The following is a 27,534-nucleotide window of genomic DNA, read 5'->3' on the forward strand; positions in this document are numbered from 1 at the left end:
CCCTCCTCTGCCCAAGTTTTGTGCACAAAATACTTGATGGAGAAGTGAGTCAGTGACCAGCTCTCAGGTCCCTGCAGTTTAGGTCTGTCTTAATGCAAACACAGCCCCTTCAGTAAGTGTTGGAGGAGTGTTGAAGCCCCACGCTTGGGCTGTGCTGCAGTGCACAAAATGCACTTCCAGGTGGGGTCAAAACCCCTCCTTACACTGAGGACTGCTCAATGCAACAAACAATTTCTTTATGAGAGGGCTGCATGTGAAACTGAACATGAGTCTGTCTTGGATCCTAAAAACTTTCTTCAGACTCATTGCAGTGGAAAATAAGTTAGTCTTTAAAGAGCTATTGAAATTTGCCTATATTAAGGGTAAGTCTCAAATCTAAGGTAAATTATCTATAACATGCAATTTGTATGAGGTTTAAACAAGTTTCAGCAATGCTTGGCATCAGTTTGAGCATTTAATTTGGAACACCAATAGTTTGAAAAAACTGTTTTGCTCAAAGGAGTTTTTCTTTTCCTAGCACACTGAAAACACCTATCCATATAAAACTTACTGACACTGGGAACAACAGAGATGGCAATATAGTATTTGGTATCTGCTGGATCACTGACAACATGGGGCCTGATGAGACATGAACAAAACCCAAGCAGATGCCAGGAGGCTTTCCCTAAGGAAGGAATACACTTTATCATTTGACATTCATTTTGCACTCAGGGAAGCTTAAAGAGGAGCCGAAACCACAACACTGAAATGGGGAGGGGATAGAAAAGTGGGAGTCAATTGCCAGCCCAGCTTTTTGCTCCAGTTGCAGGTTTATTTTCTTACTGATTAAATTGCTCATTAGCAGTTGTGTGCCCAGGGTTCTTCAGACTGGAAGCATGCTCCTGTCAGAGATATGGTGGTCAGGGGAAGAACAAGCACAGGTGGAGGCTGAGGTGATGAAGCCCTCTAACCTCTGTGAAACTGAGCTTTGGAAAAAGTAGAAAACATCACCTACAGTTACAGCAGTTTCTCCTTATTGCTTATCTTTAGCCCCTTATTCTTTACACATTGTTAATCCCATCTGTCAACTGAGTTGGGAAAAGCATAGTAATAAATCTGGGAATGAAAGTTGGTAATGTTCATCATACAGATCATGTATCATTATGTATCTGCATTTTACAGATTCTAGCTAACTAAATTTCTCTAAGACCTTTACAGACATGACTTCTTTATTACGTTGGACTTCTATTTGCAGCTATCAACTATGAAACAGTCCCAAACATGTCTGAAGTGGTTAAATTTTCTTGAATAAAATTGCTAAACCCATGAACTATTTACTGCCATGCTGGTAGCAACTTTGTAAAGAGACATAGTAGTAAATCTGTGACTTAGCAGGTTCAAGGGCAGATGACAATCCTATGAACTAAGCTATTCACTGTTATGAATCAACTAAATGAATTTTTCTGGTATTTGATAATGCTGAAAACTCATTCATTTTACTCAGGAGTAGATGAAGGAATTGGGAGAACTTTGTAGTTAATGTATGCCCAACAGAATTAAAATGACAGTGCTGGCACAAGCTGTGACAGCAGCTTAAACTATCATTCTTAGAATAAAGTAGTACACATTCATCATCTGTGCTACTACAGCTTGTTCGATGTTTTATTCAGGACATAACACAGAACTGAAAGGTTTGAGTTTTCAGTCATAATAAGATATATCCAGATTGACCTGTTGGGTATCTCCATTTATGTTTCTCCTTCTGGTGTGGGTAACAAGGGAAACTATATAGACAACATTTCCTACATCTTCCTTTTCATTTTTTGTAATCTTGCTTTTCTGTCTGCAAGACACTGCTGGGGTTAGACAAACATCTGTTGGGAATGATTTAAGCACAGTTGATCCTGCTTGAGGACAGCAGGACCGGCTAGTTGATCTCTTAAGTTACACCTAGTCCCATTATCTTCCACTCTTTTTGAAGGGAATAACACTACAGGGAAATGACACTGCATGCTGAAGGTAATTACCCTGAGTAAAATCCAACCTACACGAAAATGTATTAGCAATCAATAATTACCTTCAGGGAGTATGTACTTTCAGACAACCCATTAAATACAATCAACATAAAGTTACGACCCTAAAAGTTTTGGGGTTTTTTTAAATACAGGAAAATAAAATGTGTTCTTTTTTGTGGTTACTTGATCTCTTTTGTTTGTTTGTGATCTGAACTAGCTTGATATTATTAAGGGAAAAAATCATTCATATTTAAAAGAAAACATGCAAATGACAAAGCATGAAAGAACCTTAGAGTTCCTCATAGTTTGTGTAAAGAATAATTTTGCTAGGAATAATTGCTGCATATAATTGATGATACGTTAAAAAAAATTAAAATGCAGTCATGCGAAGACCAAGATGCATGTGCAACTTTAAATATGCAAGTGTCCCTCTACACTCAGGAGTTATCAAAGAGAACTTTTCCCTTACTTAGAAGTTAAGCACACAATTAAGGATTTGCAAGTTCAAGGCCCTAACATACTGTTCATATGAATGCTGTCCTTCCAGTTACAACATCAAATAACAATGAGTTAAATCTTTATATGTCTAAAATGTTTGTATTGCATAAATAATTACTGAGAAATTGTTTGTTTGGAAGCACATTGCAAATGTACCAATTAATTTTTAATGCCTGTAGTTAAGCTCTTCCACCTTCAGAATATATTGTGGCAAGTTTGAATTATCCTGGAACAATTTCAGAGTACTGCCCCGTTACTAAGATGTTTATTAGGACAGCACTGCCTGGTTTGTGTTTAGGGTGCGAAGCTACGAAGGATGTTAAGAAATTGATGACTTATGTGCATCTCCCATAAATATTTCCAGATTAAGAGCCATACTCAATTTACCAGCCATTAACACTTGAAGCCGCAACTTCAATTACTCTGTTCTCCATCCACAGCAAAGGCAAGGGGACAGAAGATAAAACCAGCAGCAGCTAGACCCAAGTTCTCTGGTGTTTACTATCTGGGGGTGGGTGGGTGGGGAGGAGCAGGGAGTAGAGATGGCGAAATATGTTAATCCTACTTGATAAAAAAAAAGAAATGATAATCCAACTACAGAAAATCATAGGTAATTTTATAATTCCCTTTCTTATCCCTTTGCTTTCCTTCTAAAACAGGCAGTAGTTGCTGAAAGGACAGGCAGCCTTTGCAACCCAGTCACACTTGTGAGGGAAAAACACCAAGGGCTGAAGCCTATGAAAGCCAGATGTCATGTACGGTTGCCATCCACACTGATGTAACTCAGAGCTTGAGTGCTTATATTCCCAGAAGTATGAAAGCCTGAAATCTGAGGATGAATTTAGAAAGCACTGAAGGGGACAAATGCACAGCCAGCTCTGCAGCCATGGCACGTGTATAGCTGCTTCTCAAATGTTTCTGTTCTGTTTCCTCTGACACATGAGAGATGGGTTTATACGTTTGGACACACTGTACTGGAGGACTTGAGTAAACTTAAAGAATTCAGCATTTTACTCTGTCCCTAAGAGGTATTGAAAGTTAATTAGGAACATGGAAATAATTTCCACATTCTCTTTACAAAAAAAAAAAAAAAAAAAAGAAAAGAAAAAAGAAAAAAACCCTCAGAGTTTTAGAGGCAGAGCAAGCCACTATTTGAACTTTCGAGGGTAAACAAACACATGAGAAATCCATCACTGCTAAAGGGCTGCTAACAGCAGCCAGCTTCCCCCACCCTCCCTGTATATCTAAGCTTTCAGGAAAAAGTGAAGCAGGAATAATGACCTATATGATCCTCCTGGGAACTGTCCTTCCCTTCTCCCCCCACCCCCATTCACTTTTCACCTCCTTGTTCCATACGGAATGAAATGCAGGGCCTGCAATATTTTAAGTATGACAAAACTAAATTATTCTAACATTAAAAAAGTAAGCTGTACTACTGCTGCAGCAAGTAAACATGGCCAGATCTTCAGTTCCAGTTCCACAACTGGCTCCTGGTTTCCATCTGAGGTATCTGGAGAGTCAGCAGGAAGCATGGCACCGCACAGATGGTCCCACAGGATGTGTGGCAGCTTCTGCTCATCATTCTGCAGCGGTTCTGTGGGTCCCACAGGATCTGTGTGCAGCACTCCAGGTGGGAGAGCAGCCAAGTTCATCTATGAAGAGTGCTTATTCCCCTGAACTGCTTCTGGGTGTGTACCTTTTAAATTGCTGTTTCTGCTTCTTCCTAAACATGCTAGAAAAAAATGTCTCTCTGGAGGTAGAGCTGTCCAGCTAAGGATTCCCAGGCATTTTCCTGTGCGTGTGCATCAGGAGAAAGGCATGGTTACATCTCACACAGACACCAATGCAAGGCCTGACGCTTGCTAACTATAGTTCAGCAGCATTTTTATTTCACAAGGGAAGTTTACAGATTTATTCCTGCCCAGTGTTACTTTTCACCATACAGAACTGGTGAGAAACAGGTAAAAAAATTTTGACTGGAACAGAATTTTTTAAAATAAGTCACAGACGTTTTGAATTCCAAAACTTATGAATTTGAAAGAGACTGAAACAATTTCTGAGAATTTGTGGAGGATGGAAGAAAGCCACCCACCCAGAAGACTGGAAAAAAGCGGACATGGTCATTTTCCACACAGAGGTACTCCATCTGAGGATGGCAGGTCATACACTTTGTAAGAGTGTATGACCTGTAAGAGTTCACTTCAGGATGGAGAAGGTGCATTCAAAGCAGCATACAGGAGTGAGTTAAAAATAAACAGCCTGGAATCTGAAGCTTCAAAGATTTTCCGTTTATTGTCTTCGCTTCTATTTTGGCAGGATATAACTTAGAAGCCACCCAAAACAGGAATGTGCCAGCAGTCTCAGGAGTAAGGCTAAATAAAAAGTAATTGCCTGAGCTCGTGCCCATCTAATACATTTCCTGAAACAGGAATCTTATGAATCCCTTCAAGCTGACTCATCTGTGTAACATTCATCTCACATGAGTTACAATTTTGCATGCTGAAGTATAAAGCTGTTTTAATCAGCTAGAAGGTAAGTCTAAGTGTTGTTGGTACTCACATTTTTCAAAGGAACCCCTAAAGAACTGCAGCTATACTATTTTCAAGCAACGCATTTTGCAAAATGTAAATTGGTCACAGAACAGTATAATATGACTAATACTAAAATAAAATAAAATAAAATTCAAGACTGCACTTGCCAAAGACAAGCCAAACCACCAATATTCAAAATCCAAGATAGGAGACCCCACTGCACGGTCTCCATTACTACTGCTGGCCCATTGGAACACCAGTTTGGATAGCTTAATGTGGTGGGTGGGTGACAGTAGAGCCTTGTGTTAATCAGCTGTACTCAGTTCATTGTTTCAAACCACATCAGTGTGTAACTACTTGCTTCTTCAGTTAACAAAGTCTTCCAAGAGGCTATATGCAAAAAGCGCTGATGCTAATGTAAACCATCACACACCGCATCTCAGCTCCAGTGTTCGTTAGTTTTCCATTCCTGGTTAATACTCCTGTACCTGCTTATAGCTGGAGCCTCAACTTTTGCCTCCACCTAAAATCCAGACCCAGAGAGAAAAAATTATCTGGCCCACTTCTCTGTCAGAAAAGTTCTGGCTTCAGATCAGACTCTATTAACCAGTTATCCCTACCATCACTACAGTAGGAAGAAGAGACATACTTGCTATTTTGCAGTTAAAAAAGAATATTTTGAAAACTACTATCCTGAGTCCTACAGTATGCTAAAGTCTCGTCACGAAGAATGGCACGTTTTGGAAAGGAATAGCATAGACACAATAATTTAAGGGTTAAATTGTATTACACCAAAGTCACCAAACAAACAAAAAACCAGAACGTGCTTATAAGTTTTGCAATGCATTTAGTAGATTTCTGCATTCTCAAAGGAGACTCCACCAGTAAAACAGGCCACTCCTTGTGTTAAAAGCCATGGTCATGTCTTCAGCCAAGACCTTGTAGCTTTGTTTCCCACAGAGGCCATTTTTGATGGCAGGACTGCCCAACCTTGCCCACAGGATGAAGATACAAAGGTCCATCCGTATGTAGATGCAAGACTGATGAGAAATTCTAGAAGTTTCAGGTCAAATATTCAGGTGATGAGGCGCTGAGAAGTTTACCATGTCCTTCCAGTACTGACAATGATACAGATCTGTCTGTGGGCTGTATTAAATGGTTTCCCATATCTAAGCGACTAGAGAAACTCCAAGCTCATGCTTTCTCCTTCGCAACACCAAAACCCACCCAAATTTTGCATCCCTCTTCTTTCCTAGCTGTGCCTGCACATGCATTTTATCAAGAATGGTTTTTACCAAATGGTTGGGTGAGAGCAACAAAATCCTGCTGCATGTATGAATACAGCTTCATTCCTGGCTGCTTGATACCATTTTGCCACCTATTATTTTTTTCTTGGAGATAGAAGTAGAGGAATACCTTCCTCTTGTTGATCAGGGTAAAAAAACCTGCCTTCCCTCAAAGTCTCCTCCTTGATTTTATATATTTTGAGCTTTATAAATAAACCAAACATCACAGAAGTGATGGAGAGCTATTTCCTCAGGGCTCTTGGGTGACGCCCTTCTGATTTTGTGTACCTGAGTTCCTTACCTTTCCACAAATGAATACAGCAAGAATGTCAGTCTCTGCATACTTCTTGCTGCTTTCTGGCAACATCTAAGAATCTCTTGCTCTTTAACATACTACACTGTATATTCTATACTCATATTGCAGGTGCAGAAAATTAAATTCAGATACATTAGTAGTTTGATAAGGTTCACTCCTGGGAGTTAGTGTTAGTTCAAGGAGTTGAACTTTTTTTTTTGTTTGAAAATTTCATTTTCTAAAAAATGAATTTTCCATTGTGTTTCACAGTGGCACTCCCTATCAGACTCCTCGTGGCTAGTTAGAAGGCCCTTTATAGGGAGCCATTGCAGAAAGCTGTGTACAAATCTTGTTTAAAATGTGGACAAGAAAGTAATTGTACAAAGATGCTTTCTGAGAAACTACAAGAAGATACACAATTTAAGCCCTCTGAGGTGAATTCTGCTGCTGCTGCATTAGCAGGATAGAGGCAGTATGTAAGGCAGGCCTTGGCAGTTGATGGAAACACTGTGTTAGGTGAGTGCTGGTACAAATGCTGTCAATCAGAGGGTGTACAGGTGTTGCAGTTCTAAGTACATAGTCTAATACCTGTCATTTTGCAGTTTCACAAGCAACTCTAATTTGCAGGAATGTTAGTCCTGATAGGCCTATAGTAAAATTCAGCAGTTAGTAATACTCATTATTTCTCTCTAACTTTTTTCCTCTTCCCATAATACAACTTTTATACCGATAAGAATAGTGGAAAGTAACTATTTGACTGTCACAAATCAGAATGCATCACGTTTTAAGTAGCTTACAAGAAATGTATATTTTCTTCAGTTAGGACAGCATGGCTACTCACTATTACACACACATACAACACAAATGTTATGCACAGAACTGTTGAGATAAACTAGAAGCTAGAGGATACATGCAGTATTTGTTAACTGAAATAACAGATTAACAAAATATGCATCTAAAATTCTCACCCTGTCCAAGTTTATATCACAATTCCAAACTCAATTTTTTCTAACTAGTGTGAATGACATCTATGGCTTTCCTCATTTGACATGAAAATGGAGACACACTCTCAAAGACATAAGGAACTCATCCAAGGAAGAGCTGTTTCAGGTATAGACCTGGTGCTGGAAAGTGATCCCACATTAGAAGAGAGAGTCATACATCTCTGTGAAAGAAGCGCAACATTTTGTCACTTTAACCTTCAGCCTTAAATACCTTTATCATTGTAAATTAACCTTGCAGTCTTAGTCTTACTCAGACTTCATTATTTTCAGTAGATAATTAAGATGTTCTAGTTGCAGGCAGAAGTAAAATTAATAGCAAATATCTTCCTCTGTGTGTACTGAAGCATGACAATCTACTGAATGGTAAGAGCTGCACAGCCCAGCCAAACTGTCTCTTCCAGAAAGGAAGCTGCTTTTTCTTGGTAAATCTTTTCAGATTATGTCACGTCTTTAAATTTCCCTGAAATGTCCTTGATGTGGTCAATAATATCTTAATACCTGCATTTGGACTTAAACTGCCACAAACTATTGCATATCAATAATTTTAAAATAAAACAGAAAGAACAGAACAGAATCAAATCAAATAGAATAGAACAGTATATGGAAGGGGACCTACCATGATCCAACTGCCTGACCAGAAGTTAAAGCATGCTGTTAAGGGCATTGCCCAAATGCCTCTTAAATACTGACAGGTTTGGGGCATCAACCACCTCTCTAGGAAGCTTGTTCCAGCGTTTGACCACTTTCTTGGTAAAGAAAGGATTAAACTTCATAATTTATTGTAGAAAAAGGAGAAGAGTTTATTTCCTGGGACAGCATTAACTTAACAGCATTTTAAATATTTTACTTGACTACTGTTTGTTCTTGTTTTTAATTTCTCAAGTTTACATTTTTCAAGTTTACATTTTTCAATCAGCGGCAATCAGAAATGGTAGCCAGCATGGGTGGAAACAGAAAAAGGCCCAAATCACACATACTCCACTTGAAAAGGATGTGGCAAATCTTTCTGCAGTGACTTCTCCAATCTTAAAGAAAATTTGTGAAAAAACTTAAAAACATACCCACGGCCTAAAAATCCTACATGTTTATCAGCAAGTTACTGCTACTCCTTTGAAGCTGTATTTTTCATTCTATCCCAGGTAACACTGATGATCTGGAAAGTATTCAGCCCTATGTTAAAATCGTGCTGGTATCAGAGAATTTCTTCACTGCAGCAGGTGAAAACCCTAGTAGCATGGGAAAATTCAGGCATTCAAGTAAAAAGTATTAGTGCTTCAGAGAAAATACTCCTTTTGGGATATTTAATAAAATCCAGATTATGTTACCCTCTGCCATCCTTAATAGCACTGAGGAATACCTTAACTCTGAAAGTAGTCCTATGTATTTTTATACATACATATATATGTATATCACCAAATCAGGTAAATTTTAAGACATTTAGAAGAGTGCAATGCTAATAAATATTAGCTGGGTTGGTGTTTTGTAGTAGGGTTGTTATACAGAGCTGAGCACAGCATTTCGCAATTGTTTACAATTACATCTTCACAATTATACATGACTACAAACGACTGTTCAATGTTTCTCTTTGTCAGATGAGAGTTTATTAGTATGAGCAAAAAGAATAGAAAGTTTAGATCAAGGGTTACTACAACAGCTGAAGTCTTGTTTATAGTTATGCAGTAAGGCAAGAAAGTCAGTTTGGTAAGCAGTAAGTAGTCTTGTTTTATCAGGTTATTTTGAAGACTGCATCATCATCATCCATCAGGATGATAGATTTTGAATATCAGTTACAGGCAAACAGAAACTTAATGAACAGCTCCCAGCTGTCAACAGCAGCAAGGCTTCAATTCTATTCACAGGAAGGAACTTGATTTCTTACCTTGTAGGTCCTGGAATTGATGGGGATATGCTCTCATCATGTTGCACAGCAGCAGGAAGAAGAATAGGGATGTCCTGACCTCCAGATCTTTCTGTGCTGTTTTCCTGAGGGGCCCTTTTTAAACCATGCCCATTACCAGGAGGTTGGTCTAATTCTGAATCTTGTAGAGAGCTCTAGAATGAATGAAAAAATAACCCAATTTAAATAGCTACTGCTGTTTTTGAGACTACATAAGCTTGAGGAGTTTTGTTCTGCCCATTGACAGAAAACTCCTGTGGTAGATTTCACTACTTCAATGGAACTTACAGGTTCCAAAGGCAAGCCATTTTTTTTCTTAACTACAGAAAAACAGAAGGAAGTGGTTGAGCCAAAAATAAGTACTAGGAAAAGAAGGGGGAGAGAAGAATGCAACAATTGTTCTAAAGCAGCCAAGGCCTTTACTGACCCAAGGAGGGTATCATCTTCTCTTTTTCTAAGCCTGGCAAACGCTACCTTGCTAAGCAAATTTAAAATGAGAGAGTATGGAAAAAGGCTATAAACTTTGACATTCATAATATTAGCAGTATCTTTGGAGTCAAGTTGAAGATAAAGCCAATGTCAGTCAAGACCCAGCACTTGAATCCCAGTCCAGATTCTCTCTCTCCCACTTCAACAAAGCTCAGAATGCCTCTGAACTGCAATGGAAGGCCTGTTTCTTCACCATGTTGCTTTTCTATAATAACTACTACACGAAATGCTGCAGTTTTTGTAGTGCTAGCTACGGAAATGCTATTACACAAATATGGCAATGCTTCATCACCTCTTCTTAAAGGTGATGGATCTTCATCCATGAAGATAAGCCTTTACATGTCTGTAAACATGACTCTGGTTTTTTGTTTTGTTTTGTTTCTCTTGCAAACTATTGGTTTTGCTCCAGGGAAGAAGAGAGTCCTGTGCAAGTGCCGGGACTGTCACTTGTTGTGTGTCTGCAAATCCCTGTGGTTCTACAATACTCCTATGGGGCTGCTTACAACAGGTAGTGGCATCTTCCTGGTGATTATTATTTTTTGCAGAAGTATCTTCAGAAGGCAAAAAAGAACTGGTAAGAGCTGCTTTGAAGAGTAGCTGGGGATGTTCTTCAAGTACAACAAAAGAACTGGCGAGAAACAATTAAGTGTAAAGCAAAAATAACACCTGAATGAAGAAGCTCTGCTTCAAATCCTCTGGCACATCAAGCAATAGTGAAAGAGAAGGAAAACGGCTTCATCGGATCACCCTCAACATACAGGCACTGTTATTTTAATTATTGACTGTAACTGTAAAAAGCCTAAGGCACACTTAATGTAAAGACACATAAGTGTACAGACTGACAACAGGAGAACTGCTTCAGAATGATGTCATAGATGAAAAGCATAGTACACAATTCCACCTGATCTCTTGGGCTTTTTTACTTTCAGTTTTTAGGTTTATTTTGTTATAGAAGTAGTCAATAAATTGCAGAAAGCTATTGTTCACAAAATTACACTTCTGGACATGAACATGGTGTGCTTTCATACAACCAAAGGCTTCTTGTGTTCAGAGCCAGGAGTGAGGGACACCCGGTGGACACAACAAGCCCATGTAATGAGCAATTGAAAAGGTCAGGGCATACTGAAAATAGAAAAAGACTTCCTTTAGACTTAAGGCAAATTTGATTAACTCTCATATCCTCTGCCTTCCCCTGGAGGAACCCCTTCACTACAGCTTTGTTTGCAGAAGTCTCCTTTATCACACCGCTTTCCGCTGGGATAGACCAAGGGTTCTTGGTTTCATGATTATTAAGCACTTACCCAGCATGTGCTGACATCTGGCATTTGGAATATTTATTTAGCTATAGATGTTGGCCCCAAAACCACAGTATACAGCAAAAAAATACTAGAACATCAAGATTTATACAAGGAAATTTGTTTCTTCCAGCCAGAAAAAAAAAAAAAAAGAAAAAAGAAAAAAGTAGATCTTACCTAGCTGACAGGGCTCTGTTTTGCTTTTGATGCTATGTTTTGGGCAGCTTTGCTTTTGTTTGCATGAGAAAGTTTGCATGGAGAGTTTATTTCAGTACGTAAATATGTGTGCAGAGAGAAAGAACTATGAAAAAATGTGTTATTACATTACGAAGAAAAAAACTCAATAAACAAAACCAGTGACTTCTGGGGCCATACATGATCGTGCTGGAGCACGTCCATGGCCCAGTTGCCACTCACAGACTACCACTATACCCACACCCCAGAGCCTACCCCACTTGCCAGTTAGCCTTTAGAAAACGAAGGAAGCCAAGGTGGGGGTATTTGTATCTTGGCAGAAAAGGAACTCCTCCAACTAGATGGGCCCAACCCCAAGAAGAGTCAGTCTTCAGAGCATGCACTGGCCTTGGCCCACCAGGGAAGAAAGACAAGAGCAAGGCAGCAGGTTGGTAAACTCACATCAAGCCCTGCGAGGCAGCCATGGTAGCATGCTCTTACTTGGTCAATGTATCATGTCCAACTGCAAGAGCTATAGTTGGATCAGTCTGGGAGGTGGGCCAAAAATGAATGCCTCACAGTAGCAGCCAAATTAAGAATAATTTTTAGGCCACTTGCAGACAAAAATGACCTCTTTTCCTTTCCCAGAAGGGCAGGGAGGGTAGGGAGAACCACACAAAGAATCCCAAGAAATTAGGCCAATTTACAAATTTGTCCAGATGCCTCCAGCAGTTGGCAAGAGCAGTGAGAACCAATTCCTTATTATTCCTTCTTTCTACTACCACCATCTCAAATTTGCTCCAGCTGATTTGGATGCTAGGCAGGAGGAATAATAACTCACAGCTCTCTTCAGAAGATGAAGAGCTACATGTTTGGCCTCCTTCTTCTGAAGCCTCTGTCACCTTTCACAGCAGAAAGGAGCACAGCAAATAATTAAGTCATTAACTTACTGCACTTACATGCTGCACACTTAGTACCCACACATTGCTTCTAATTAATTTCTCTTTCACAAGGTCAAATGTTTAACTCAAAGAGCTCCTTTAGGTTACAAACCTCTGTTCTACTGACCTGCAGTCATCCCACTTTTGGAGCCACAGCATAATAGGGATGCCACTTGTGCACAGGTCTCTAAAATAAAACTCCTTTCTGTGCAGAGAACCAGTATCCTTTGGATTGCCATCCACCAGAGCCATTAATCCCATGAGCCACATGATAACAAATACTTAATCAACAACACGGGCTCCATTACGGCTTTAAAAAGAAACACTACTAATCAGACTGTTGTATAATAAACCCAAAGGCACATTGCCACCAAAGCTCAGAGCGCTAACAAATACAAGGAGACCTAAGTCAGTGGTTACATCTCCTAGGTACTTAGAAGCCATCAGTACAATCAGCTCAGGACAATTTGAAACTGTAACATGGAGTCAGGCTCATTTGTCATTGGCTCCCTGAGTCTGGCACTCCACAAAACACTTTGGGGCCAGAATAAATTTGGTTAAAATTTGCTGGATTTTACTTCTACTGTTCATCCTCATAATTCACAAGTTAACTATATCACAAAGACATTTAAGTGCCTGCTATACCTGAACACTTCATCTTATCAAAACTAGGATGTTCCCATATTAGATGCAGGGGAGCACCCATGTCCCAGTGATTTTATCAGCTGTTACACTAGGTCTTAATATCACACCCTGGGAGGGGCAGATTGAGAAGGCAAGTAGAGTGATCACAACAAAACAGGGTAGTCACGTGCACTGTTTTGAAGACTACTTTTAACATTTTCCATAGGTTGTTTGGGGGGTTGGGGTGCTGGTGGGATTTTTTGGTTGCTTGGTTGGTTTTGACTTTTTTTGGCTTTTAAATAGTTTTGTGCTTTCAGTGATCTAATATTTTTATGTTTAAGAAGTTACAGTTCATCTCCCAGCCATCCCTTAGCAACTATCATTGGCCACAGAAAAATCTGACTCTCATTCTTCCACTTCCAAACATGATCAAATTTAACCCACATTAAAACAAACTTTGCAATGTTGGAGCGGAGTCTGAATTGTTGACACTCTTCTTTCTTTACAGGCTGTCAGGAAAAGCAAAGTTGCCCGCTTACCTAGTAAGGCAAGAACACACATGGCCAGGAAAGTATATTTTCAAAAGACGCTCAAAGGAGGATTTTAACAATAATCTAAAATAAGTCTTGATGTAGATATTTAAATGTAAAAGGAACTATTAATATTCCAAGATACAGGAAAGCTTGATGCATTGGTCTACATTTAATGTATTAATTTAATCATCATAAAAGAATATGCTCTGTGAATCTGTGCCAGCCAGCAGAGAAACATAATTCAATTTCTCCATTTTTTTCAAATTTAAGCTAGTTATGCAAATCGAGTGTTGAACTAGCTTTGCAGAGCATGCTTTTATTTTTAATTAACATCTGTGAAAACAATTAGAAAGACTATGTTTTGTTCACAAGCATCATCAGAAAGCTGCTGCTAAATAAATTACTTTTGAGGTTTCAACACAGCCTCTAAAGTGATTTACTATAGAAGCCTGTAGCTAAGTTTGCTCTATATTCATTTCAAATGTAGTATACTCCTTTTTGAAAAGGATTCTGAGATTATAAAAAGTTATTTTATTGAAAGACTTAAAGAAACAATTATATTAAGAACCAGAATACAGAGGTTCTCAGAAGTTTTTTTCTTCAAGCCCAGGTTTAATTAAAAAAAGAAACAACAAACAAACCAAGTTTGTCAGAGAGATTATAAAAACAACAGAAGGAAAACTAAACAGTTTACAGGGTTTTTTTTTTCATTTAAGACAGCATACTATTTAAATGAATAAAATAAAACTGATTCTCCTGAAATATGCAATATAATTTGCATTAAACCTTTCCACAAGCAGTGGACTCTGCAAGAGCACAAAGTAAATCTACAGGATCACTTCATTTGCCTGATGACTTTGAACAGGAGCTTAAAAGTTTAAAAAAAAAAACCCAAAAAAAAACCCAAAACAAAACCAAACCAGGAGAACTCCATTAACACTGTAGCCAAAAGGATTATGTGTCCTGTGCTGCTGTACTCTGGCTACAGTTATCATGCCAGAAAGAAATTCCTTTAATGCTACATGGGAGCCTGTTGACAGCTCGGCTCCCAAAACACTGTCTCTCCCTTCCTGGTTCAAAGCCATAGCAACAGCACTAGGCAGTGCCACAGACTTGTGTTACAGCAATTCAAGAAGCCTCGTGTTTCTCAACAAGCCACCAGACTCCTGATCACAAAGCACAAACTGGGTCTGGATTTAAAGCCTAGCATTCACGCTCAAGCCCCTTCAAATAAGTGAATTTCATTTGATTCCCCTTTCTCCTTTCACTCAATAAAAGTTGCTGCTTCCTATTACATCTGCCCTCTGCAACATTCCTCCATTAAACACGCATCCTTTTATAGCAGTTGCTGGAACATGCCATAGCTCTGACTAGCTGAAAGTAAACTTTGAAAAGTTACACTGAATTTCCATTCCCTCCAACTCCCTCTGGTTACCGGGGGGGGGGGGCGCGGGAGGAAGCTGGAATGATCCTTTACAAGTCTCAATCAGTAAACCAGAACTTACCTTTTATATTTCTCCATATCTTCCACTAAAAGTTCAGGGTTTTTTAATAGCTTTTTTTAAAGTCTGCCTGCTCTAAGTGTTGACTGTTCACTCCCAGGTGCCTCCTTCTCTGCAGGCATGGGAGCAGGCAGTGGCGGTGCAGGTGAATGCTGGGACGCAGAGCAAAGGTCAGCCCTGTGGCACCTGGGCTCCAGTTTCAGATCAGCTGCCAAGCTGGCTGAACTGGGAGGACGGACACATGGTCCCCGTTAGGGGCAGTTGGCCACATGTGCCCTCAGTCAAACACCTCACACGTGTACGGCTGAGCAGGCTAGCATCAAGCAGGAAAACATGCACATGGAGGTCTTTGGAAAGGTTTCTCTGTACTGCTTTGCAGCAATTGCTCATTTTGCTGCAGGACTGGTTGCAGAGAAAGGGACTGAAAAGTTGTTCATCCACAATCTCGATCAATAGGCTGTTCTTTGTTATTTTTGTTGTATTTCAGCATTAATTCTGTTCCTTGGAAACAGAATTGAGACACCAGAAAATGGCTTGCTGAGATTCTTAAAATTATCAAGTTTAAGAGTTCCTGAAACAGTTCCTGAATTTCCTACTAGAAATCAATACCAATGAAATATGAATAACACAGTCTATGTCACAGAAGTGGAAAAAAGACTAGTTTTAAAGGTTACATTTCCTAAAATCAAAATTGCACAGGACACATAGTTGGGAAATCATAGTTTTAAAATGGCTGTCGCAATTTTTAAAGACAGAGCAGGTTTTAGGAGCTACCTTTTAGTTCCTCTGGCTTTTTATTTTTGTTGTTCTGCAGGTACAGTAACTGAGTAGCAAATTAGATTTTCCAGTCTTTATATTCTTGGAGAACCACCGTTTTTCCCTTATTTGAAGAAACTGTACCAAAATAGACAAAAATTAGATAGTGAGTAGATATTGCTTTAACAACCAGAACTTTTCAATCAAACCAGCAAACACTGGTCAGCAAAACTGCTGATCATGGGACAGTAACAAATTGGTACCTGACTTATTGGGCCAAGCTTGAACTCCACGTGACAGTTAAGATCTCAATAACTATACTAAAATTTGGTTTTATTACATTGCAAAGGAGTTAAATTCTGATCTTAATAAACAACTTGTGCAGGAACCTGCATTATTCAGTGCCTGCCCCTTGTTGAGAGCGGCTGGAGTATGGGAGTTTAGAGAGGGGGATGACCGTCAGGACCACTTTTTTTTCCCCCCAAACATCATGACTGCTTAATTAATTGGATGCAATTATGACATGATCAGATGCAAAAAGCAGACTCTTTCCTTAAGGGAAATTCCATACAGAATTTTGCAATTACAGTAATTTTTTTCTTTAATCAGTAATTGTGTAAAATGCTATTTGTTCTGGCTTGATTTGTCTCTCAGGAGTAAAATTTTAAGCTCATGCTTTTTCCGATTAAAATCCTAAAAGGGACAGGAATGCAAAAATTTGCATTTGGTGAAAGTTACATTTAATCTGCTTCTTACAAATACAAGAAGCAAAGTGTGATGTGGTAACAACAGCATTTGAAAAATTCTGGCAACAATATTTATCCTAAGTACCTACAACTTTTTCTTAGAGGAAAAAAAGGTGGCTTTCCCTCCTGAGAAATACCTGTGCTGTGAAGATAAAAATAAACAGTGGCAAGTGGTGGTGGGGTGTGTGTGTCTGTCCGTGTGTATTTTTATATATAGTCAGTTTATTTATATACAGTCACCATCTTATCCTTGGTTTAGCATTCTTCACAAAACACACAACTTCTAGCTACAGCAAGAGCAGTTCAAACCCTCAGGCTTCATTGTTTGTGTTTATGACCCTTCCAATCCACTGAGGGCACTAAGCTGTTTATCTTCAGAGCCTCATAATGTCAACATAAGTATCTTTTCAACAACTTGCTTCTATGTTTAAGCCTTAAGTTTGAACCTACGTAGCATGAGTTTGCACAGGGCTAAGTGAAGCATAGCTATGTAACTGGCTTCATGGTTCTTTTTAACCTAGTCTTTCCATCCGTTTATGTGATTTATGTTCAGGAGACAAGAATAACCTGTGAATTTTCTTTTGCAACTCCACTAGTCTTGCTGCAGCTTCTTATTTTACTTTGTCCCTTTCCTGACAGTTGGGTGAAGGCCTGATGAGTACCTACGTTATTTTCTTAAGGATGGCAAGTGTATGCGATACAGCAGGAGAGAGAGAATAAAATTGATGATCTTGGGGAAAAAAAAAAAATCTTCACCACATAACTTGCAATCGTCAGTCAATATAATTTTAGCTAGAGCAGCTTTCTGACTAGTGATTCTCAGCAGCTTAACAATGAAACACTTGAGAAAATACTGTTAGATTCATATGAAGTACTATTGGGAAAATCCACTCCAAGTTGAGTTCTAAACTCTGTTGTGCTCCCCAGTCAATAGAGTTTGCTTACCGAGCAATTTCTAACTGCCCCTGTCTGTGGAAAATGTAGGTCCAACATTTTCATACTATTTCTAAATAGAGAAATGTAGTAAATAATTATAGAAGCTCTTTATAAATACAAGATGTTTTTCCTTTTCATCTGTACTCATAAGTGTGCATTTCCCACTATAAATACTAGTAGCTTTACAGATGCGATGGCAATTTTAACCATTAATTCAGAAGAGAAGGAACAGTCTTCCAACCTCCTTTTCACTATGCTTTCAAATTAAGAACCCTGCCACAACTTTGAATTTTATTCTTCTTTCATCCCCCCTCCTTCATTCACAGGGAAGAACAAGTATACTAATTATTCATTGCAGTAAGAAGTGTCCCAGAATTTGCTGCATTTGCATAAATGGACATATAATTCTCTGAAAACAATGTTCTTTTTGTGTAAATTCAAGCCAGTACTTGGTATTACTCACCATAGAATACTGGACCAGTAGTAATTATCATTGGAAGTAAGTATTAATGAATATTGTGACTGGAGGTGGGCTAGAACTACATAAGCAGTAATGGGCACACTGGCCTGTAGCCATTGGCCATCGACTGTGGAGCATTCTGCTGCCCTGTGCATTCCTGATCTGCAATGGATGAAATAGAAGGAAAAATGAAAGAAAATAATTTTGAGATAAAAGTGGTGCATCATGGTGGACACAACAAACGCTAAGAAAAGCTCATGTAGGGTAACAGCATACCTCATTAAAATGCCATAGGCAAAATTATTATGCAGAAAACTGGGAATGTATTTCTATTCCCAATTGAATATAAACAATGGAATATATACAAATGTTATTGCACTGTTCAAAAAGTATGTAAACACACAGTATGAACACCAAAGCTCAGAGGAATTTGCCCCATTATCATCTGTGGGAATGAAGAGTGAAGGCTGGGAAGCTGCTCATGTGCCCAGTGCATTCTCTGCTGATCCCTATAATACTGGGATCTGGCAGAAAAGCCGTACCAATTAACTAGTTCCGTCATTTTGCATAGACGTAAGGAAGTTGAAATATGGGAAAATAATAATGCAGAATATTAACTGCAGAATGTGCAGCAGATTTGTTCGTAAGAACTAAATGGAGAAATCCTAGCAGGAACACTGACGCTTGATGCTTCAGGAAATAGACTCTTCAAAAGTTGTGGCCTCTTTGGAAAGTATGCATGTGTTGAATATCTTACACATTTCACAGCAGAAAACAAGAACAAAAAAGATAACTACACATTAAGATATTTGTTTAAAAAGAAACAGACAATAACAAATGTGGCATAACCAGCTTTGGCTATTTACTTATTCAGAAAATATAGAAGAAAGGATAAAACAAAATATATAGAAATAAGTTATGTCTAACTGACTTTGAAATTCTCTTTTCAACTGTGGGATAAAATATGCACTGCTAGAATTTCAATTCAGCAGCAGTTTTCACCTTCAAAGAGCTTTACAATTACTTGGTAACTGACTTTAGTCACAAGAAAGGCTGTGAAAGATGACAGATCTCCAAGTGGCAAGAGTTAAAAACCTCAGTTAAGATTACTACATATTAGAAAATCCAGCCTATTTGAGCTTTAGAGAATTTTGTACTCATGTTTCCAATGACAGAGAGCTCTTTTTTTTTTAACATCCTCCACCCTCCCCTTCAGCAGATGCCCCTCTAGTAAATGGAAGGCCATGATAAAAACCAGCCATGAAAGGCAATAATAATCCTCTAATGCATAGTTATTTTGGGAGCTGGTCCTTGAGTTAACTGCACAAACCCCTGGAAGAGTGTGGGCATGGCTGGGGTGCAGAGCTAGTATGCTGGGCTCATGCTCCCTCACACAGACCACATGCCTCAGTCAAACTTTTTCGAGAACAGATTTGTTGGTTCTAGTCAGCTTGGTTTCATTTCTAAGTGTGGCTTTATTAGCTGGCATCTGTGCCCAGACTATCAAGAGGTCTAAGGCTGAGTAAGTGCGTAGACACATCTGTCTCTATGAAACTATGAGCTTTTTCTTTTTCTTATGGCTATGTAGATGATTTTTGAACATTTGGCTGTCCAGAAAAGCCAAGGAAAAGCCTGATGACAGACCTTGCCATTCCTCTGTGCATTTGGGTGAATAAAGGTGTCTAATGGGCACCACAATGGCTGAGACTGACACTTCCATGAACTGCAGTGCTTCTCATAGCTTCCCATTAAAGAATACCTCATTTACTACCCCTGTATTTTGCCTGCTAAAGGTTGGATCTCAAGGGTCAAACTGGGTCAAAATGTCTGTTCTTCTAGATTGTTTCTTTTTCAATTTAAACACATTTCTCTTCATGTGGAGTTTTGCTTTTCAAGGAAAATGCATGTCAAAAATAGCTTGTATTTAATTCAGCATAAGCCAACAAGCTGTGCCACTGACAGACCCTTGTTTGGAAGCAAGCTTTGCTATCTGAAAAGGGCCGGTTACAAATCTAAAATCTTTCAGCAGTTTGGACTTTGTGTACTGTTACAGTGAAACACAACATGGTTAGTATATGTAAAATCACTTTGTTAAGTATACTGCTGGCCCCAGCCTTATTTTATCCAAATATTATCTTTGCTCATTTTGACTAAATTTAGATTATATTTTCCTCAGAGGCTGATCTTTACAAGACAGATTGGGTATTTACTTTTTCTCTTAGTGTCTACTACATCCTTCATAGTAGCACATCTATTCCACAGACCTTCCCTCTTCGTAAATGAGTTCTAAACTTAGCACAGGCTCTCCCATCTTTAATGCAAACCATGTGTATGGCTTCCAAATGACTCAGCTGAGAGCTAGCGCTGTGCAATGGTGTTCTCTGATAAATACAAAAACAACTCATGTCAATTGGTACTGAATATAAGAACACCACCCACTGAGCTATTTTAATTGTGTTAGAGTTGGAAGGCAGCATGCAAAGGGGGTCAAATACAGACTGTTTCTCTAAAGCAGAGATTGCTATCAAAGAAAAAAGTTAAAAAAACAGATATTTTTTTTTTACAACTTGCTGAAAACTTAAATGAAGCTGCCTTGCAAATTTGCAGTCAGTGTCAAAAAACTCCAAGGCCAGAAGCAGATACATAAAAAGAGGAACGGCCAACCCTGATGCTAACATTTTGAAATGCAAACCATGCAAACCCATTTCATCATCCGCTACCTGCGGTGTTCCTTGGCTTGGTGGTATAAGGATGACTATCTGCCTTGGGAACTTCTGACTAAAAATGAATGTATTTAAACATTTCAGTGGCTGTAACAATGTTCACTATTCATTAAGCAATACTTTTTCAATAGCTGTTCAGCAGCTTAAGTGGCTTTTAAGATTTTATTAATACTTCTTGTTATTTCTCTGTTAATAGTGACTTTTAATGCAATTTGGATTTCTAGCATTTATTGTTTTGCTTTGGGGTTTTTTTGTGGGCTTTTTTTGGGTGGTGGTAGTGGTGGTATTTTGATTTAGCTGGTTTTTTAAAGTCTGAAAAAGAGAACAGAGCTTACTTCCCTTATTAGAAAATAAGAACTTATTAGATTTCTTAATTTCAATAACTTTTAAGTAAAGTCTTCTCAGCCTCAGGAGGCCTCCTGAATAAATATATTTGACTTTCAAAAACTTCCTAAGTGAAAGCTTAGATAGAGAAGAAATTCTCATTACTTACTTAGTAATGGGAACTAACATATTCCCCTCTTCCCAACCTCTGAAAAAAGTTAGGACCAAACCTTGGGCTAACTTGGCCTGAACAATTAAGAATTATGGAAGATTTTTCTTCTAAAAAATTCTTTATGAAAAAAATCTAACTTGTAATAGTGATTCCCTTGAGAGGGTCCACTTTGCATTGCACAAGGTACAGCACATCTGCTGAGACCTGAAGTGGAAGCAAAATGAACCCTAATGCATTTTGTCATCTACCATAATATATGGCAGGAGAGACAATGAAACATGTCCTGATATTTTAACTGTTGAAATCAATGAATTGCAATTTTTATTCAAGTTTATATCAACATAGTAACTTATAATGTAATTGTACACCACTACCCATAGCCATACAGGATCCCTTCATTTCAAGACTAAAAATAAATCACCAAACAACATGCACTGACAATGCACCCTTCTGAAATGGCTGTAAACTCCTGGATCAGCATACATTGCAAGGTCATTTCTCAACAAAAAGCTATTGTGTGTCAGAGCTCTGAGGGCACCGTAGGCATTGCCTGGCTCCCAGGGCCTCTCCCAACCCTGCCCATGGCCCAGGATGCTATTTCAGTTCTCCCAGGGACATCATCCCTAGCAATGCCATAGGATGTTGGTCTCCTGCTCAAGCACGGTCCTGCCCTGCCTGGCTATCTGCCCCCCACAGACTGCCATCCCGGCCCCATCTTGGCCTGTCCTCCTCAGGGACTTGCCTGATGCCCTGGGGCTGGGGCTGCCCCAGGCTGCTCCCTAGCCGTCCCCTGCCTGCCCTGCTGCCAGGCTGGGGAGGTGGGATTAGGCAGCCCTATTCTCCCTGTGGGGATCCTCAGTGGCTCCTGTCCCCCAGGGAGCAACCACCTGCATAGTGCCCTGACGCCATGTAGTAGCATCATTGCCAAACAAAAAGTTGCCTTCAATTATGATAAATGAGCCTTAAATATGAGTGTAACTGGGAGCAGAAGATAAATGTGGGATAAGCAACTGGTGAAACTGATTTCTGTAAAATTTGCTCTAGGCTAGTAGGGAAAGAAGATGCAATCACACTGTCACACTCACCTGATTTTCCACACTACTGTTCTCATTGCCCATTTTGATGTTGATGTCCAGTATCAAACAGCAATTAAAGAAAGATCACTGGAAGAAAAAAAAAGTTCTAAGTCTTCTGTAAAAAAAAACCAACAAAAAACCCAACAAAACCCCCTGGAAATTTTTGAGGAATGTCATCTCAGTCACCATATCAGCTGCCCCTCCTGACATTCAGTCCTACAAAGATTTAGAGTCATAAATCAGGCAAAGAACTCCTAATGTTTTTATTTCATAGTGTCTCTCTGCTGTCTTCCCCACACTGGCTCCACTTATGCTGAAACACACTCCTTGAAATAGCTTTATTACTGTTTCTGGATTATCCCATGTCATTTGAGCAGAAAGACATTTTCCTTGCCAAAGTTACTTTGGATGGACAGCCCATATGAAAATGTTATTGTTTTAACTGTATTCAAACTACTTTTATTTCTTGGAGATCCTGGGCTGAGCTGCATGCCCACATTGTCAGAACCACAATGTTAAACCTGACTGTTACTGTAACAGAAACAATTTCCTATAGATGCACTCAGCTTTAAGAAAGAGTAAATGATTTTTTTTATCCTTATCACTGGAATTGTAATCTGCTTTTCTAAGGCACTATTCTGCTTACAATATTATGACCTAACCACATTTTCTTTACACTTAACACAATCTGCCAACCTTAATTACTACTGGTTTTATACTAGTTCAACCCTAATTATTTAATTTCAAAAAAATCCTCTAAGCATTAGAACTGTAAACATCAGCTCTAGAATTATTATCTCCCCAGGCATCATTAATTTCTGTATTTTTTTTGAAAAGGATACTTAATAGTAAAAGTACATAATAAGAGATTCACTTATAAACATTTACTTTGCGTTCTAGATATTTTGGGACTCAGGCATTTAAATTCACTGTATTTTATTACTGGATAGGTGAAAGTTATACACACTCTTCAATTATTTTTTCCAAAGAATGTGGGATTGGTCTGCAGTATTTGTCAAGAAAAACTTCATTAAAGTCAGGCTGTAAAAGAAATATTGCACTTTGATAGGCAAGGAAACCATAAAAGCTTTTAAGGAATGTTATTACTTATTACTACAGTACACTTTTTTAAACTTGAAAGATTATTTTTCTTCACAGGAGGCTTGGAGAGAGAAAGAAATTCAACACTGCTTTTAAGCAATGCTGTTTGACTTTAGTGTCTTCAAGGGATATATTGGTGCTTGAACTCACTCCTGTTGAAATCACTGGGGCAACGATTGCCCTTTTAGTGATTAATTAGCAGCACTAGGTTTTATCTGTTGAGATTACTGCCAAATCCTCTACTGTTTTAAACCAGTACTGAACTAAATTGAAGACTGTATGTAATATTTTCAAAATCACTATTCCCCAAGTACAAAGTACTCCACCACGAAGTAGTGCACACACAAATCTTTTCAGACCCAGCTCAGTGAAATGTTCCAAAACAACAGATGAAGATTATAATATTTTAAGTGTATTGATATAAAAGACTATCATCACACTGTTAGATCAGCTGACTAAGGTTTCAATGCACAGGAGAGAAATAATAATTTTGCCATAGCAGTGTGCTTCCCTCAACAGCCAGCACATTTCCCTGGGAGTGTATATACTGGCATTTCTGTGCCGCTGACCTAATGAGCTTTTCTCTTCCCAGCTCTTTTTCTGTTTCCACAGACATCATGTGAAGACACCAGGAAATTTAAAGCTCTCTAAACTGTCCCCTGACAAGCACTTGCAGTAATAAGCTGGGGAATAAATGAAACTCTCCAAGTCCTAATGGAGCTGCTTGGTTTATTGAGGTGGGGTCTTGTACATCAGTTGTGCACAATGTAAATTTTGCTTATTAAGTTCTTAAATAGATCAGCCAGTGTATGACAATGCTGCTCTATTTTAGAGTAAATTCACTCCAGTGCATAATATACTCTCTGTGCTTATGCACCAACTCAGCAATACTGACTGTTAAGAAGAGCTACTGCTAATAGTGGCCAAATTTGTAATATTAAGTTGAAAGAAAAAAGTACCTTATTTCCTTATTAAAAATTAGTTTCTTATTAAAATGTATAGGAATCAAAGTAGAAAATTAAAAAAGCACAGCAAAAGTGCTAGCTATCACAAATCTCCACTAATATATCATATTATGTTGTCTACTTACTCTTTCCTTTCCCTAGAGTATGAAATTTCATAAGTCACACAATTCTTTTATTACCATCTGCTTAATAATGAAGATAAATGTTATAAATAGGGAATAAAGTCGTTATAGAGTCCCCAATAATGAGACAAGGGATAATAATCATGCATGAATTACATTGCAGAGTAGCTAAGATAATTTTTCAGATTACAGTGTTATTGTAATCCTTTTTACATACATTTCTAAAACATTTTCTCAATGCACAAGCATTACTTAGGTTGCAAACTACAAGCATTTAATCATATGTATAGAATTTCAAATAAACATTAAAAACATGCTAAAAATCCATTCATTAAATAAAAATAGGTTAACCAAAAGATAATATTTATAATCTTTCTAGACTATCTTTTATAATTTGCATGTCATTATTAAAATTATTTTAACACTACATATTTTAAAAATTGCTCACTAGTACCAAATTGGTCTGTTCAGTTTATAGAGACGTTTGTACACGTACAGTAAAACTGCTTTCCTGAAAGCAAGCAAACAAATGTTTAACTTTACACTTACATTCCAGGATTAATCTGGCAGCTTTGGGTTCACTGACACTTTTAGAGCATGTCTTCAAACCATTCCTTCCATCTTCACTTCACAAGTTTTCCCCTTATTCTCCTCCTACTTCTCCTCAGACTGACATGAAATGTAGGCTTTTCTTTCAGGGACCCACCTTCATAACCTGCTGAACAACCAACCTGCCTCCACCCCAGGCAAAAAAGAAAACAAGTTATACTTCCTCCACCCAGGCCTCCCACTGCTCCTGCAAGATCATTACGGCTCTGCATGTCATAAACTGAGTTCTAATGTTTTTCAAAACAGCAATTCCAGAGAACATAGATTTTGGTTAAAACACATTTCATTTCTACTGTTTCTTGCTTTATGGTATAAGCAATGCTTCTGGCACTATAGAAATTATGCAGTCAAACAGTATCAACAATACACTGAAGTTATGTATGTGCTTTCCAGGCAAAATTAGCATTGAGGGGAATATCTATTCAGCATTTTGTTTTCAAGTTTATGTATTTAAGTTTGTCTTTCATTTTCTCATATTACTTCTGAAAGCTCTCAAAATACCTGCTAACAAATGTTGATGTTCCTGTTCAGGTTATGCTGAAATAATTTCCCATTTAATCATCCTGAAGGGTGGAGACATGACAAAAACCCTTTGAAATGTGATGTTGCAAGAAGTACTGGTTTATGGGCAAGCTAATTGTTATTATTCTTATTGTCCGGTCCAGCAGTGCTTCCACAAAAGGGTGTTCAGAAAGAGGATTGATAACAAAAGACTGTGTTTATCATTAGTGGCAACCCCAAGTGATTAACAAGTTTCTGTAAACACCAGGGGTGCTTGTTGGTGGCACATGGCAAAGGAATTGTCAATTGTCAGTTCACTGCACCTTGAAGAGCTGCGAGGCAGCATTAGTGACTCTAGCATGGAAAATTCCTATCCGACATGAATAAGAGGCAGGATTTCATAGGTAGCTATACATTGTCTGCTGGCTTTCCTGTGGTTGTTCTCTGCTCCACAGAGTCTTGATCTACAAACATCAGGCATGTGAAGAGCTGGAGTGAACAGTTGCAAGGTCAGGGACTGCATGAGTAGCCCTGCCTTTTTATTCTCTTTATGAAGTTAGTGGTCCAGAAATCCAAGCCTCCAGCATTTTTATACCACCTTAAGCCACTGTTACTGATCAAAGAAGAATTCCACAGCTCAGAAATAAATTACCTGTATTCTCTGAGCTTTTTCAGGTTATAAAGTAAAGTACATGAGTAGATTTGGCAGTGTGAGTAATACGGTATGTGAAATAGATCTGGTTTATTTCAGATAAGAATTCAAGATGGAAAAGCCAAGATCTATAGTGAAGCTCAAAACCTAGAAGATGTGAAAATAGTTGTCGTATCCCCTTTTCCGTGGTCTCCCCAGCCTACTTCAGAATATAGAAAAACTAAAGTTCATCAAATCAAAGTTTTTTGTTTTCTAAGGAAAAGCACACTAAGAGGGCCATTGTAAAATTCATTGCCTATAGACATATTATGCAATGTTTTTGTTTAGGCTCTCTGCCATGAATTTAAGAACAGGGATCCTGTGGGAGCTCAGGAAAACACAAGCCTGGTAATATATCCTCACTTCTGCTAGCCACATTATTTGCTCATAAACAAAAACTGAACTTGTATTTGGTGCTGTTCCATTTCTGAAGCCAAGGCCTGAAAATGCCACAAAGAAAATGAAGAAGCTGCCCTGCAAAACAATTGTCTGGCACATACTTTGGTGAAAACAACCTTCTGGTAGTTCACCGAGTTCTGATTGTATATTTTTTTTATTAACATGTGCAAAGGAGAATCCCTTTGTTTGGCTAACTTGTGCAAGGTTTGCAAAGCCATGCAGACAACTTCTTTACTACTCCCAGAACCACAAGTCATGTGAAATGAGGGCAGCAACATACATGCTAACAGACAGCAGCCACACTCTCTGATCTCTGGACCTAGAACAACTCTGTCTGACAACACCGACATTATATCTTTGGGTCAGTTTTCTGACCTGACCCACTCTACATCTGAATTCAGATATGCTCAGGTCCTATCCCAACTATCCCAATCAGCACCTACCCACTGCAAGCTGTTCCCACCTATGCAGATGCTGCTCTTCTGCTCTGTTTCAGGATGAAGTAAAAGCAGTTTGCACAAACCACTAACTGTGAGAGCATTCCTCAGCTAGGGATGGGAGAAATAGTACTTACATCAGGCTGCTTTACTGTTATATTTGCTGGAATTCCCTTGCAGTTTCTCAATCACACTTCATGCTCATCCAGGGAGAAACTGTCTTGATCAAAAGAGGATCTAATCCAGGAGGACTGGAAGACTCAAACTAGGGGGAAAACACAGCTCAGACTTGGTAAGCTATGTACCAGGTTAATGAGTTAGGCTTTTCAGCAAGATCCAAATAATTTGTCACGAGTGATCAAAGTTAATCCTAGTAGTGTTTGGTATACTTACCAACCACGCACTACTCTGACATGGTAGTTTCTTATATACTGAACACATGGTACCTTAGGT

The 27,534-nt window shown here is 38.7% G+C and overlaps 1 protein-coding gene across 2 annotated transcripts in view; it reads right to left on the minus strand.

The window, feature by feature from the left end:
* Positions 1-22,337, minus strand: part of TACC2 (transforming acidic coiled-coil containing protein 2) — a 129,622-nt gene extending 107,285 nt beyond the window's left edge. For both annotated transcript variants that reach the window (XM_037399281.1, XM_037399282.1), the window contains exons 1-2: positions 22,266-22,337; positions 9,488-9,660 (exon numbers count right to left, since the gene is read on the minus strand). In XM_037399281.1, coding sequence (XP_037255178.1) covers positions 9,488-9,660; positions 22,266-22,298 — 206 coding nt within the window. In that variant the 5' untranslated portion in view covers positions 22,299-22,337. The remainder of the gene's footprint in view (positions 1-9,487; positions 9,661-22,265) is intronic.
* Positions 22,338-27,534: the final 5,197 nt, after the last annotated feature.

The sequence above is a fragment of the Falco rusticolus genome, chromosome 9 (genome assembly GCF_015220075.1).
Source record: "Falco rusticolus isolate bFalRus1 chromosome 9, bFalRus1.pri, whole genome shotgun sequence".
In the NCBI taxonomy this organism is placed as follows: Eukaryota; Metazoa; Chordata; class Aves; order Falconiformes; family Falconidae; genus Falco; species Falco rusticolus.